The 14,137-nt window shown below is 52.5% G+C and overlaps 1 protein-coding gene across 1 annotated transcript in view; it reads left to right on the forward strand.

The window, feature by feature from the left end:
* The window catches only part of AGBL2 (AGBL carboxypeptidase 2), a 350,584-nt gene that overhangs the window by 143,831 nt on the left and 192,616 nt on the right, over window positions 1-14,137 (forward strand). Inside the window, exon 8 of the mRNA XM_078684573.1 lies at window positions 5,887-5,988. Coding sequence (XP_078540699.1) covers window positions 5,887-5,988 — 102 coding nt within the window. The remainder of the gene's footprint in view (window positions 1-5,886; window positions 5,989-14,137) is intronic.

Consider the following 14,137-nt stretch of genomic DNA (forward strand, 5'->3'; position numbering starts at 1 on the left):
CTCATCTGGTGTGTGCCTCTCATCAGGTGTGTGCCTCTCGTCAGGTGTGTGCCTCCTGTCAGGTGCGTGCCTCTCGCCAGGTGTGTGCCTCCCTTCAGGTGTGTGCCTCTCGTCAGGTGTGTGCCTCCCGTCAGGTGTGTGCCTCTCGTCAGATGTGTGCCTCTTGTCAGGTGTGTGCCTCTCATCTGGTGTGTGCCTCTCGTCAGGTGTGTTCCTCTTGTCAGGTGTATTCCTCTCATCAGGTGTGTCCGTCTCATCAGGTGTGTGGTTGTCGTCAGGTGTGTTCTTCTCGTTAGGTGTATGACTCATCACATATGTGACTTGTTAGGTGTGTGCCTCTGGTCAGATGCATGCCTCTCGCCAGGTGTGTGCCTCTCGTCAGGTGTGTGCCTCTCGTCAGATGTGTGTCTCTCGTCAGGTGTGTGCCTCTCGTCAGGTGTGTGCCTCCCGTCAGGTGTGTGCTTTTTGTCAGGTGTGTGCCTCTCGTCAGGTGTGTGCCTCTCGTCATCTATGTGCCTCTCGTCAGGTGTGTGCCTTTCGTCAGTTGTGTGCTTTTTGTCAGGTGTGTGCCTCTCGTCAGGTGTATGACTCGTCAGGTGTGTGCCTCTTATCAGGTATGTGCCTCTCGTCAGGTGTGTTCCTCTCGTCAGGTGTATTCCTCTCATCAGGTGTGTCCGTCTCATCAGGTGTGTGGTTGTCGTCAGGTGTGTTCTTCTCGTTAGGTGTATGACTCATCACATATGTGACTTGTTAGGTGTGTGCCTCTCGTCAGGTGTGTGCCTCTCGTCAGGTGTGTGCCTCTCGCCAGGTGTGTGCCTCTCGTCAGGTGTGTGCCTCTCGTCAGATGTGTGCCTCTCGTCAGGTGTGTGCCTCTCGTCAGGTGTGTGCCTCTCGTCAGGTGTGTCCGTCTCATCAGGTGTGTGGTTGTCGTCAGGTGTGTTCTTCTCGTTAGGTGTATGACTCATCACATATGTGACTTGTTAGGTGTGTGCCTCTCGTCAGGTGTGTGCCTCTCGTCAGGTGTGTGCCTCTCGCCAGGTGTGTGCCTCTCGTCAGGTGTGTGCCTCTCGTCAGATGTGTGTCTCTCGTCAGGTGTGTGCCTCTCGTCAGGTGTGTGCCTCCCGTCAGGTGTGTGCTTTTTGCCTCTCGTCATCTATGTGCCTCTCGTCAGGTGTGTGCCTTTCGTCAGTTGTGTGCTTTTTGTCAGGTGTGTGCCTCTCGTCAGGTGTATGACTCGTCAGGTGTGTGCCTCTTATCAGGTGTGTGCCTCTCGTCAGATGTGTGCCTCTCGTCAGGTGTGTGCCTCTCGTCAGGTGTATGACTCATCACATATGTGACTTGTCAGGTGTGTGCCTCTCATCAGGTAAAGATAGCAGTGACTAATCGTTGAAGAATTATTGAGAGGTGTGTGTCTGTGTCAACATGCTCTTTGAAGGTTTTGGAATATTTATGAGCTGGGTGTTGTGTATTCTGGTATTTCCTGTATGAGCTGATGTTTTGGTTGGTTGTGTGTCCTCTGATTAGAGTGCGGTGTGTTGTTCATACTCTGACTCAGGTATAGTGTGTTATTTGTGCTGTTGAAGGTTTGGCTGGCTTCTATATGTTCAGAGGAGGGTGTGCTCAGTGGAGTGCCTGGCTGTGTCGGCTGTGCTGTGTCTCATTGGGGTGTGTGCTGAGTGCAGGACGCCATTGGTAGTGCAGTCTGTGTTACTAGGAGGGTTGTACCCATAGGAGGTTTTCATTGTGTTGTGCAGTGTGCGCTGTAAATGCCGTGAGAAGGGTTTAATCAGGGTGTAGTGTCAGTGAGCCAGGCAGCCATAGCAGGCGCAGTGAGCCAGGCAGCCATAGCAGACGCAGTGAGCCAGGCAGCCATAGTAGACGCCGTGAGCCAGGAAACCATAGCAGACGCAGTGAGCCAGGCAGCCATAGCAGACGCAGTGAGCCAGGCAGCCATAGTAGACGCCGTGAGCCAGGAAACCATAGCAGATGCAGTGAGCCAGGCAGCCATAGCAGACACAGTGAGCCAAGCAGCCATAGTAGACGCAGTGAGCCAGGAAACCATAGCAGACGCAGTGAGCCAGGCAGCCATAGCAGGCGCAGTGAGCCAGGCAGCCATAGCAGACGCAGTGAGCCAGGCAGCCATAGCAGACGCAGTGAGCCAGGCAGCCATAGTAGACGCCGTGAGCCAGGAAACCATAGCAGACGCAGTGAGCCAGGCAGCCATAGCAGACACAGTGAGCCAAGCAGCCATAGCAGACACAGTGAGCCAAGCAGCCATAGCAGACGCAGTGAGCCAGGCAGCCATAGTAGACGCCGTGAGCCAGGAAACCATAGCAGACGCAGTGAGCCAGGCAGCCATAGCAGACGCAGTGAGCCAGGCAGCCATAGTAGACGCCGTGAGCCAGGCAACCATAGCAGACGCAGTGAGCCAGGCAGCCATAGCAGACGCAGTGAGCCAGGCAGCCATAGCAGACGCCGTGAGCCAGGCAGCCATACCAGACACAGTGAGCCAGGCAACCATAGCAGATGCAGTGAGCCAGGCAGCCATAGCAGACGCAGTGAGCCAGGCAGCCATAGCAGACGTAGTGAGCCAGGCAGCCATAGCAGACGCAGTGAGCCAGGCAACCATAGCAGACGTAGTGAGCCAGGCAGCCATAGCAGACACAGTGAGCCAAGCAGCCATAGCAGACGCAGTGAGCCAGGCAGCCATAGTAGACGCCGTGAGCCAGGAAACCATAGCAGACGCAGTGAGCCAGGCAGCCATAGCAGACGCAGTGAGCCAGGCAGCCATAGTAGACGCCGTGAGCCAGGCAACCATAGCAGACGCAGTGAGCCAGGCAGCCATAGCAGACGCAGTGAGCCAGGCAGCCATAGCAGACGCCGTGAGCCAGGCAGCCATACCAGACACAGTGAGCCAGGCAACCATAGCAGACGCAGTGAGCCAGGCAGCCATAGCAGACGCAGTGAGCCAGGCAGCCATAGCAGACACAGTGAGCCAGGCAGCCATAGCAGACGCAGTGAGCCAGGCAGCCATAGCAGACACAGTGAGCCAAGCAGCCATAGCAGACGCAGTGAGCCAGGCAGCCATAGTAGACGCCGTGAGCCAGGCAACCATAGCAGACGCAGTGAGCCAGGCAGCCATAGCAGACGCAGTGAGCCAGGTAGCCATAGCAGGCACAGTGAGCCAGGCAGCCATAGCAGACGCAGTGAGCCAGGCAGCCATAGCAGACGCAGTGAGCCAGGCAGCCATAGTAGATGCAGTGAGCCAGGCAGCCATAGCAGACGCAGTGAGCCAGGCAGCCATAGTAGATGCAGTGAGCCAGGCAGCCATAGCAGGCGGAGTGAGCCAGGCAGCCATAGTAGGCAGAGTGAGCCAGGCAGCCATAGCAGGCGCAGTGAGCCAGGCAGCCATAGCAGATGCAGTGAGCCAAGCAGCCATAGCAGGCGCAGTGAGCCAGGCAGCCATAGCAGACACCGTGAGCCAGGCAGCCATAGCAGACGCAGTGAGCCAGGTAGCCATACTAGACGCCGTGAGCCAGGCAACCATAACAGACACCGTGAGCCAGTCAGCCATAGCAGGCGCAGTGAGCCAGGCAGTCATAGCAGACGCAGTGAGCCAGGCAGCTATAGCAGACCCAGTGAGCCAGGCAGCCATAGCAGGCGCGGTGAGCCAGGCGGCCATAGCAGCCGCAGTGAGCCAGGTACTCATAGCAGGCACAGTAAGCCAGGCATCCATAGAAGACGCAATGAGCCAGGCAGCCATAGCAGACGCAGTGAGCCATGCAGTCATAGCAGACACAGTGAGCCAGCCAGCCATAGCAGACCCAGTGAGCCAGGCAGCCATAGCAGATGCAGTGAGCCAGGCAGCCATAGCAGGCGCAGTGAGCCAGGCAGCCATAGCAGACGCAGTGAGCCAGGCAGCCATAGCAGACGCAGTGAGCCAGGCGGCCATAGCAGCCGCAGTGAGCCAGGTACTCATAGCAGGCACAGTAAGCCAGGCATCCATAGAAGACGCAATGAGCCAGGCAGCCATAGCAGACGCAGTGAGTCATGCAGTCATAGCAGACCCAGTGAGCCAGGCAGCCATAGCAGACACAGTGAGCCAGGCAACCATAGCAGACGAAGTGAGCCAGGCAGCCATAGCAGATGCAGTGAGCCAGGCAGCCATAGCAGGCGCAGTGAGCCAGGCAGCCATAGCAGACGCAGTGAGCCAGGCAGTCATAGCAGATGCCGTGAGCCAGGCAGCCATAGCAGACGAAGTGAGCCAGGCAGCCATAGCAGATGCCGTGGGCCAGGCAGCCATAGCAGACGAAGTGAGCCAGGCAGCCATAGCAGACGCAGTGAACCAGGCAGCCATAGCAGGCGCAGTGAGCCAGGCAGCCATAGCAGACGCAGTGAGCCAGCCAGCCATAGCAGACGCAGTGAGCCAGGTGGCCATAGCAGGCACAGTAAGCCAGGCATCCATAGAAGACGCAATGAGCCAGGCAGCCATAGCAGACGCAGTGAGCCATGCAGTCATAGCAGACCCAGTGAGCCAGGCAGCCATAGCAGACACAGTGAGCCAGGCAGCCATAGCAGACAAAGTGATCCAGGAAGCCATAGCAGGCGCAGTGAGCCAGGCAGCCATAGCAGACGAAGTGAGCGAGGCAGCCATAGCAGATGCCGTGAGCCAGGCAGCCATAGCAGACGAAGTGAGCCAGGCAGCCATAGCAGATGCAGTGAGCCAGGCAGCCATAGCAGGCGCAGTGAGCCAGGTAGCCATAGCAGACACAGTGAGCCAGGCAGTCATAGCAGATGCCGTGAGCCAGGCAGCCATAGCAGGCGCAGTGAGCCAGGCAGCCATAGCAGATGCCCTGAGCCAGGCAGCCATAGCAGACAAAGTGAGCCAGGCAGCCATAGCAGATGCCGTGAGCCAGGCAGCCATAGCAGATGCCGTGAGCCAGGCAGGCCTAGCAAACGCAGTGAGCCAGGCAGCCATAGCAGGCGCAGTGAGCCAGGCAGCCATAGCAGACGCAGTGAGCCAGGCGGCCAAACTAGCCGCAGTGAGCCAGGCAGCCATAGCAGATGCCGTGAGCCAGGCAGCCATAGCAGACGCAGTGAGCCAGGCAGCCATAGCAGGCGCAGTGAGCCAGGCAGCCATAGCAGACGCAGTGAGCCAGGCGGCCAAACTAGCCGCAGTGAGCCAGGCAGTCATAGCAGATGCCGTGAGCCAGGCAGCCATAGCAGACGAAGTGAGCCAGGCAGCCATAGCAGATGCCGTGAGCCAGGCAGCCATAGCAGATGCCGTGATCCAGGCAGCCATAGCAGGTGCAGTGATCCAGGCAGCCATAGCAGGTGCAGTGATCCAGGCAGCCATAGCAGGTGCAGTGAGCCAGGCAGCCATAGCAGACATATTGAGCCAGGCAGCCATAGTAGACGAAGTGAGCCAGGCAGCCATAGCAGGCGCAGTGAGCCAGGCAGCCACAGCAGGCATATTGAGCCAGGCAGCCATAGTAGACGAAGTGAGCCAGGCAGCCATAGCAGACATATTGAGCCAGGCAGCCATAGTAGACGAAGTGAGCCAGGCAGCCATAGCAGACGCAGTAAGCCAGGCATCCATAGAAGATGCAATGAGCCAGGCCGCCATAGCAGACGCAGTGAGCCAGGCAGCCATAGGAGACGCAGTGAGCCAGGCAGCCATAGCAGGCGCAGTGAGACAGGCAGCAGCCAGTTTCAATATCTGGGAACCCGGAGCAGTGTCTGATGGTTCATTTGGGCAGCAAGTGACGAATGTTAACAATGTGTCATTGCCGAAGAGGCGTGCGGTCTTTTGAAGTAATCTTGCACATGTGAAGTGTGTGCAGTTAACAGTGAAACAAACGCTCTTCGTTTTGTTTCCTTGATTAGTTTAAACAGAAGAAGAAGCACCTGCGCTCAAGAAAAGAAAGGAATAAATTGCATCGCAGATGGAAGTCCAGTCGAAAAGCAAATCCGCAGGAGAATGTCATGGTGAGATCTACAGACATAAGTGCATCAAATGTATCCCAAAGATCCCTTGGTGTGCTTGATATGATGTGATGGCACGTGATGCCACGTGATGGCATGTGATGACATGTGGTGGCATGGGATGGCATGTGGCGGCATGTGACGGCATGTGATGGCATGTGATGGCATGTGATGGCACGTGATGGCACGTGATGGCTCGTGATGGCACGTGATGGCATGTGATGGCACGTGATGGCATGTGACGGCATGTGGCGGCATGTGACGGCACGTGACGACACGTGATGGCAAGTGACGGCATGTGGCGGCATGTGGCATGTGATGGCACGTGATGGCATGTGGTGGCATGTGATGGCATGTGGTGGCATGTGATGGCATGTGACGGCATGTGATGGCATATGATGGCATGTGATGGCATGTGACGGCATGTGACGGCATGTGACGGCACGTGATGACACGTGATGGCATGTGACGGCATGTGGCGGCATGTGACGGCATGTGACGGCATGTGACGGCATGTGATGGCATGTGATGGCATGTGGCGGCATGTGGCGGCATGTGGCAGCATGTGGCATGTGATGGCATGTGATGGCTCGTGATGGCATGTGACGGCATGTGATGGCACGTGATGGCTCGTGATGGCATGTGACGGCATGTGACGGCACGTGACGACACGTGATGGCATGTGACGGCACGTGACGACACGTGATGGCATGTGACGGCATGTGGCGGCATGTGATGGCATGTGATGGCATGTGACGGCATGTGACGGCATGTGACGGCATGTGACGGCATGTGACGGCATGTGGCGGCATGTGACGGCATGTGATGGCATGTGATGGCATGTGTTGGCCGCAGTATGATGAGGCTCAGCGGGTCTTCACACTGCTCTGCCTGGGAAGTATCACAGAGAGCCCTGGGTGTGCTGGACTTGTGATGCCATGGCCTATGATGTTTTCTTGATTATCTTAAGGCTCATCGGGTCTTCACACTGCTGAACAAACGAATGCACGAAATGTATCACAGAGATCTGTGTGTGCTCTTTGCATGTGGTGCGATGGCCCGTGATGGAACAAGAACACCACATGGTGATCTTAGGGCTTGTTGTTTGTTCATACTGCTCTGTGTGTCGGAACTACTGCATGAAATGTAACATAGAGACCCCTGGGTGTGCTTGTCATGCCATGCGATGGCACATGAAATGCTTCCAACAAGAGTACACATGCTCTAGCGCTCTGCAGACTGCACCGTGGATGTCAAACGCAGTCTCCATCAACCCTGGGGGCAAGACAGCTCACAGACTCATCAGACAGGTACTGTTGGCAGGTTTGCCACATCTTGTCGGAGGGGGGAAGTTGTTGTGTGGCAACTGCGGTCAGCAGTTCCATCACCACTATATCCCATATTTTCTGTACCCCATCTGAGGAGGATCTGTTGTGCTGCCCCCAGTACTAGGGTGATTGCTCTGCCTCAATGAGACCACAACGGGTACCTGAGGGGATTGGGGAGACCCAGGAGTATATAGCACGGGAATCTTGGTATACCTGTCACAAATATAACATTTGCTGCATCCAGGACTCCCACCCAGAAAGATTGCAGTTTAGGGCAAGGCCATAGATTTGTGAGTGTGCCCTTGTGTCCGGAGTGACGCCAGCATTGCCCGCATCCCGCGGGGTCTCAAGTAGCGATGCTGGCTGGGGTGAGGTACCAATAGGGGCGATCTTCAGGAGCATTTGTTTATTAGTAAGAGTCACGCCCGGTGTAAAATGACGCTCCGCTCTCTATCTGTGAAGGGGTGCTAACACTACCCCTCCCATCTCGCTCACACAGGTAAGTCGAGGGGGATCAGAGGTGTTATCAAAAAGGCATGAAGGTCTGAGAGTACTTTCCTATCCGTGGAGCGCGTGATAATCCACTTCTCAAAGGCTATCAGTACCCTACTAGCATGTGGCCGGATCCAAGGTTGGGTCACCCAGTATGTTAAGGTCCGATATTGCCCTCATGGTGTCAGTGAGGAGATGGGTGTGGAGAGACTGTCGCTGTTGACCCTGTCCCAAACCCCAATCATGGACCTCGCAACCAGGGAGATGTATACGCCGGCTGGTCTGTGTGGTTTAGGCAGCCAGGGTATTTTCCAAATGTGTGTGCCCGCGATCTATCAAGCACCAATGTTTTTGTGCGGGACCATTCCACCATGTATCGTAGTTGCGCCGCCTGGTAGCAGCAGCGCAGATTCTGGCCTTCCGCGCTTGTTTACCCTCCCAGATGAAGTCCCAGACAAGTAATTGTAGTCTGTCCAGCATCCGTGGGGGGATTGGGGGGTCAGAGTTTGCATGACATATAGAAATGTAGGGAGTAGCGTCATTTTAACAGCCGCTATGCGCCCCAACAACGAGAGATGGTGGGACTTCCACTTAGTGAGATCTGTCCTCGTGGTCGCTAGTAGGCTCCCATAAATGTATGCAGCGGTGGTCGCAAGTGTGGGATTTACCTGTATCCCCAAGTATGGAATCCCACCCTCTGCCCAATGGAATTGGTTGCGGAGCCAAGCGCTGTCGGAATCAAAGACAGTTAGGCCTAGGATTGAGGACTTCTGCTGATTGATTTTGAAGCCAGAGGCCTCTCCAAACATGGTCAGCTCCGCCATAACAGCGGCCAGCAAATTATCTGGATCAGGGAGGGAAAAAGGGCATCATGCGAATACTGCATGATCTTGTGTTCCCTCCCTTCCATCGGGATGCCTGCCACGTGTGGATTGGTTCTTATTCATTCTGCAAAGGGCTCCATATAGAGCGCAAAAAGTAGGGGGCAGAGGGCAGTCCTGTCTAGGGCCACATTCTATAGGGAAAGCAGGCGACCTCTCTCTCCTCACACATATGCTGTCTTGGGGGGCTGTATAGCATCACTGCACCCAGCTGCGGAACGGCAGAGCGAGGCTCACATGCCCTAGTACTCAGTGCGATTAGGGCCAGTGCACCCAGTCAAATGCTTTTTTCAGCATCAATCGTTAGCAAAAGGGCCTGTACTCATGAACGTTGTACCTTGTCCAGGAGGGGATGTACGCTTTTCGTGTTCTTGCTATACCCTCGCTCTGGAATGGAGCCGGCCTGGTCGGGATCAACAAGGACGTAAGGGGCTAGACTGTGGGCCAGAACATTCATAAAGATCTTTGCGCCTACATTTAAGAGGGAGATCGGGCGATAGGAGGCGCAACATTTGGAGTCCTTGCCTGGTTTAGGGATCACCCTAGGTGCATCGAGTCTGGCGGCATATCCTTATGAGAGCCAAAGACTTTATAAAATTCCGCACTATTGCCATCCGGGCCCGGCGCCTTATTGGTCTGTGATTATTCTATGGCCGCCAGTACCTCCTGTGGTGTAATATCCATTTACAGGGCTGTGAACGTGGCCCTATTAGTGTCAGGGGAAACATCTGAGCTAGGTATGCCCTCACGCCGGGGCCCCAAAGGGAGTCAGCGGTATAGAGGGTCTTATAAAAGGTTCCAGAAGGGTTTGCTATGTCCCCATCTATGTAGCACAGGCAGTCATCCATCCCCTGTATCTCGGGGATACTTTGATCCATCGCCTGCACCAGAATGCTTCCTGCTTTGTTACCCCTCAGCATAGTATTTGTGACATATTCTAAGTAAGGTGTATTTCGTCCTTCCCATATCTATCGCTTGCCATTGCTTCAATTGGCGGTGACCAGCCACTATGCCTGACAGGACGTGGGAGGCCTCCAAGACCTTGATCTGTGTTTCCAACTGACGTCGTTTATCTCGTCTTTCCCGGTTGTAGCCTGTGGTGAGGACAACAGAGTGACCTCTGATGACTACTTTTTGTTGTTCCCACAGTGTATAGATGGCAACCTGAGATGTGTCATTGAGTTCCAGGAAAGTCGGTAAGGCTCTCAGTGTATCCGCGCGTATTTATCATGGGTGAGGAGTTTTGTGAATTACGTCGCCAGCGAGGGGGAGCTGACAATCGCTCGCTGGGATTGAGTCGCAAGACAATGAGAGAATGATTGGAGAGAGCTGCAGCTCCAATATCTACCGAGACCGTGTCCCGAGTTACCCCCGGGGTTGTGAAAAAGTAGTCAATGTGTGCGTATGTCTGACTGGCTGCTGAGAACAACTTGTAGTCCACTTGTGTGGGGTGTATATACCTCCATATATCCGTCAATCCCGCCTCATCCAACTATTGTCTAGTGCCAGGCGTTAGTCCCCCATCTTGTTCCACCCGCTGGACGGAGGTGTCCCTCCCAGTGTCCATTGCGATGTTAAAATTTCTCACCACCAGTAGTTCCTTGTCTGGAGAGGTCAACTGTCGTCCCAGTGTGCCCTGACAAATGTTTCCCGTCTCTTATTAGGTGCATAGACTGTGGCTATCATGTACCTGATTCCCTGTATTAAGACCTGCAACGCTAATAGTCCACCTGGGGTCTCCATAAAAACCCACTCCACCCTACCCACGAAGTGTGGCGAACAAAATCGCCACCCCTGCCTTCTTGGTAGCCCCAGAGAAGAAATACTGCCGCTCAAACTAGCGAGACCGTAGTGTCCGCCAGTCGCGGTGACGCAGGTGGGTTTCTTACGGCATACAAATATCACACTTGGAGTCTTTAAGAAGTGAAAGAACTGCCAGTCACTTAGCATAAGCATTGAGACCTCGAACATTGAGGCTAAGCAAGGACACTGCCATCATTACCCGTGTGGGGTGATATCTGCCCGTCCAATCGCAGCGTAAGCTCACCCATTCTAACCCACCCGGGGAAGGTGTGAGGGTGGTATGAACAAGTGGGAGAGAAGAAGAAGAGAAGGAAATGGAAGGAGTGTGAGGGTGATAGAGAGGCAATGTATCAAAAACTTTCCCTGCCAGGGAAAACTAAAAAACAAGCATTGGCATAGCCAATAGGTCGCGCTTTTGGGACCTTCTAAGTATTTAGTTATGCAGCACAATATCCTGGGTGCAACAACATCACCTGTTGCATGGCTAAACACTTATAAGGGTCCCAAAGGCGAGACCTATTGGCTATGCCAATGCTTGTGGAATAAGTAGTTTCCTTTTCCCCTTCCCCTTCTAGTGCTGGGAAGCCCTTTGTGGGTAGCTATGCGCTTTACACATCTCAGAGAATAGAATAGAAGAGAATTACTTTGTAAATTACACAACTAAAGTTGCTAACTCAAAAGGAAAGATGAATGTATGCTTCACAAATTAAAAAAGCCATTTCTTCATGCAATGTCCTTAAGGAATCCCGTGTATCTCTGTGCTTTCCAAGAGTCAATACAGTGGCATAGAAGCATTGGCAAAAGAAATAGGTCTTTTCTTTCTCACTAATAGACTCTTCCAATGCCTTTTGGAGGTGCTTCAGAGTGCATGACTTTTTCAGGCTGCCTGCGCGGCACTGTCAAAATAAATAAAGGAAAAGGGACCAGTGATGCATGCATGGGTGATGACGTCTGTGCGTGGATGCATCAGCATTGCTTGCGCGTGTCCGAAGAAGAATGGCACAGTAGCCATTTGCTTTCATTTTGTATTTACCAGTCCAAAATGGCGATTGCCACTTGGATTTGTATATTAAAAAAAATTTGTTTTTGTACAAAAGTGCACATTTTAATGAAAAGAAAGGACTGCAGGGCTTGGAAGTAACGGACGAGTGAATGGGGGTAAATAGCACTACAAGAGCCCGTCTTCAACGTCACTTCTATTGTTTACATGTGCTAATGGTGACATTCAAGACCCGCATATTACTGGATGAACCAGGATAATGTTGCATTTTGAAATAATACCGACCTGGTGAATCCTGCACATTTCTGAGATTACACGTCCTGTGTGGTGAAAGAAAAAATTCATTCATCACATTTTTTGCCCTAAACTGCTCCCATCGCAATCAATAAAAGTGAAACAGTAGAATATTAATTAGTTAGATTAAAGTTCTCTTCTGGACCAAGGAAGCCATCGTTTATGTGCTAGCAAATATTGTGAGTAATGGCACATCTTAGAGCCCCCCTCTTCATGGAAGACTGAGAAGCAGAGGCCGAGGTGGAACACCGGATCACCCCCCGATCGATGCACAAAAACTAGGACCAGACGTCCATCCCGAGTGCAGAATAACAAAAAGGTACAAACAGACAGCACCGACCTGTTGAGGCAGCACCTGCTGGCAAGGGGGAGCTAAAATCTTGGGGAAATCAGAGAAAAGCCAGTCACGCCTAATCTTTGAAACCAAAAAAGTGATGAAGCCAGTCCAAGAAGAGCAGAGAGACTCTGATCTCGAGTCTGAGGCACAAGGAGCATCCGCGCTCGAGTTAACTCTACAGGCTATGCTGCAGAGCCTCCTCTCGATTGACAGCAAAATGAACTCCCTGAACCAACAAATAGATAACATATCAGCCGTACTAAACAAACAAGCATCCAGACTCACAGAAGCAGAGCAAAGACTCGTGACGGCGGAAGATAAAATACAAACCACGACCAGAAAGTGCTCAGACATGGAGAAGCTCCTGACCATAATACAAGCAAAAAATGAGGATTTAGAAGCACGCTTACGATGCAGAATCTTGCACATAAAAGGTATCCCAGAAACAACGAACATGTGAATAATGAAAATGTATGTAGACCAGATGATTAATGATTTATTCTGCCAGGAGAACTAGTCCAATATAATGATAGTGCAGCAAGCACACTGATGGCGAAGCTTCCACCGGGGACTGCTCCTCGTCCTTTAATCACTAAACTACTCAACTACCAAGACCGTGAAACAAGGCTGCGACTGCGGCGGGAAAAAAAGGACCTCAGATATCAAGATTACCAGGTGTCCTTTTACCCAGGCTTCACTGCAGCAGTGCAAGCAGCAAGAAGGGAATATCAATCTGTCAAACGACAGCTGCAGAAAGAAGACATATCATACGCGATGCTATACCCCCGCCGAACTGCGCATAGTCTATGAGGGGAAGCAAAAAATATACACAACCCCAAAAGCAGCACAGGACTTTCTGAGATATATTGCAAGAAAAACCCGTATTCAAAGTTCACGAGATGGTGAAGACTCCAACCAGTAATCCAGGCCACAAGACACGGATACACAAGCGGTGAAACGCCACCAAGATAAACAGAAACTAACTGGGAAACTGCAATTGATTTCGACCCACAAACAATCTGAAATCTGATGAAATGGCTCACCTGACCACCTCCGAACTAGAAGGAGTCCGGCCTCCTGGTAACACCCACATGGGAGAACCCATTTAGAACTGATAAGTGCAGCATTATTGTTAGTAAATTAGACGTCAGACAGTAGGATTTTAGGGACCGTTTCTTTAATATATTTGGGATTCTGAAGTGGGAGGGAATGGGTGGGGGTAGGGAAATGTTTATTGTTATGCCAACCCTAGCTCATCAATAGCATACACTTGTGATAGTTATACGATCAACTGATATGCAAACACACTAAGCACTAACACTTTTATGGCAACGGATAGCAACATGGAATGTGCGTGGTCTAAACAGTCCCAAGAAAATTAGACAGGTAATGCCCTATCACCAGGTACAATATTCAAATAGCGCTTCTCCAAGAAATGCACTTGACGTAACAAATGGATGCAAGAGTGGGCACACACTGGGCGGGGTCAGGTTGGCATCATCATATTCGACAAATGCAAGAGGTATACTGATGTTAATAAAAAAAGGCACACTGTTTTGTGGTCAGTAAACATACCATAACAGATGACAGAGGGCGCTACGCTATTCTGCAGGACCCAACACACTGTACACGCTATACGATAATTAATGCGTATGGGTCAAACATAGACGTCCCAGATTTTTATGTAGACATACTGAACGCCCTGAGACCTCTCCTAAACTCAGGAATAATATAGGGAGGAGATCTGAACACACATCTGGACCCCAGCAAAGACAAATCAGTCCCACAAGGGGGACACAACACCAGAGCAGCCCGAATTATGAGAGAAGGGATGGATGAGATGGGCTTGATGGATGTATGGAGGATCCGTAACCCAGATCGAATGGAGGGTACACATGCATCAATCGCACATGGATCTTGGCCCAGACTAAACTACTGGCTGTTGAGCGCAGGGGTGAACGCTTGGGTAACAAATAGGGCCGCTGACATGGACATTGGCTGATCATAATCCGGGCAA

Source organism: Lissotriton helveticus, chromosome 3_2 (assembly GCF_964261635.1).
Source record: "Lissotriton helveticus chromosome 3_2, aLisHel1.1, whole genome shotgun sequence".
NCBI classification, from domain to species: Eukaryota; Metazoa; Chordata; class Amphibia; order Caudata; family Salamandridae; genus Lissotriton; species Lissotriton helveticus.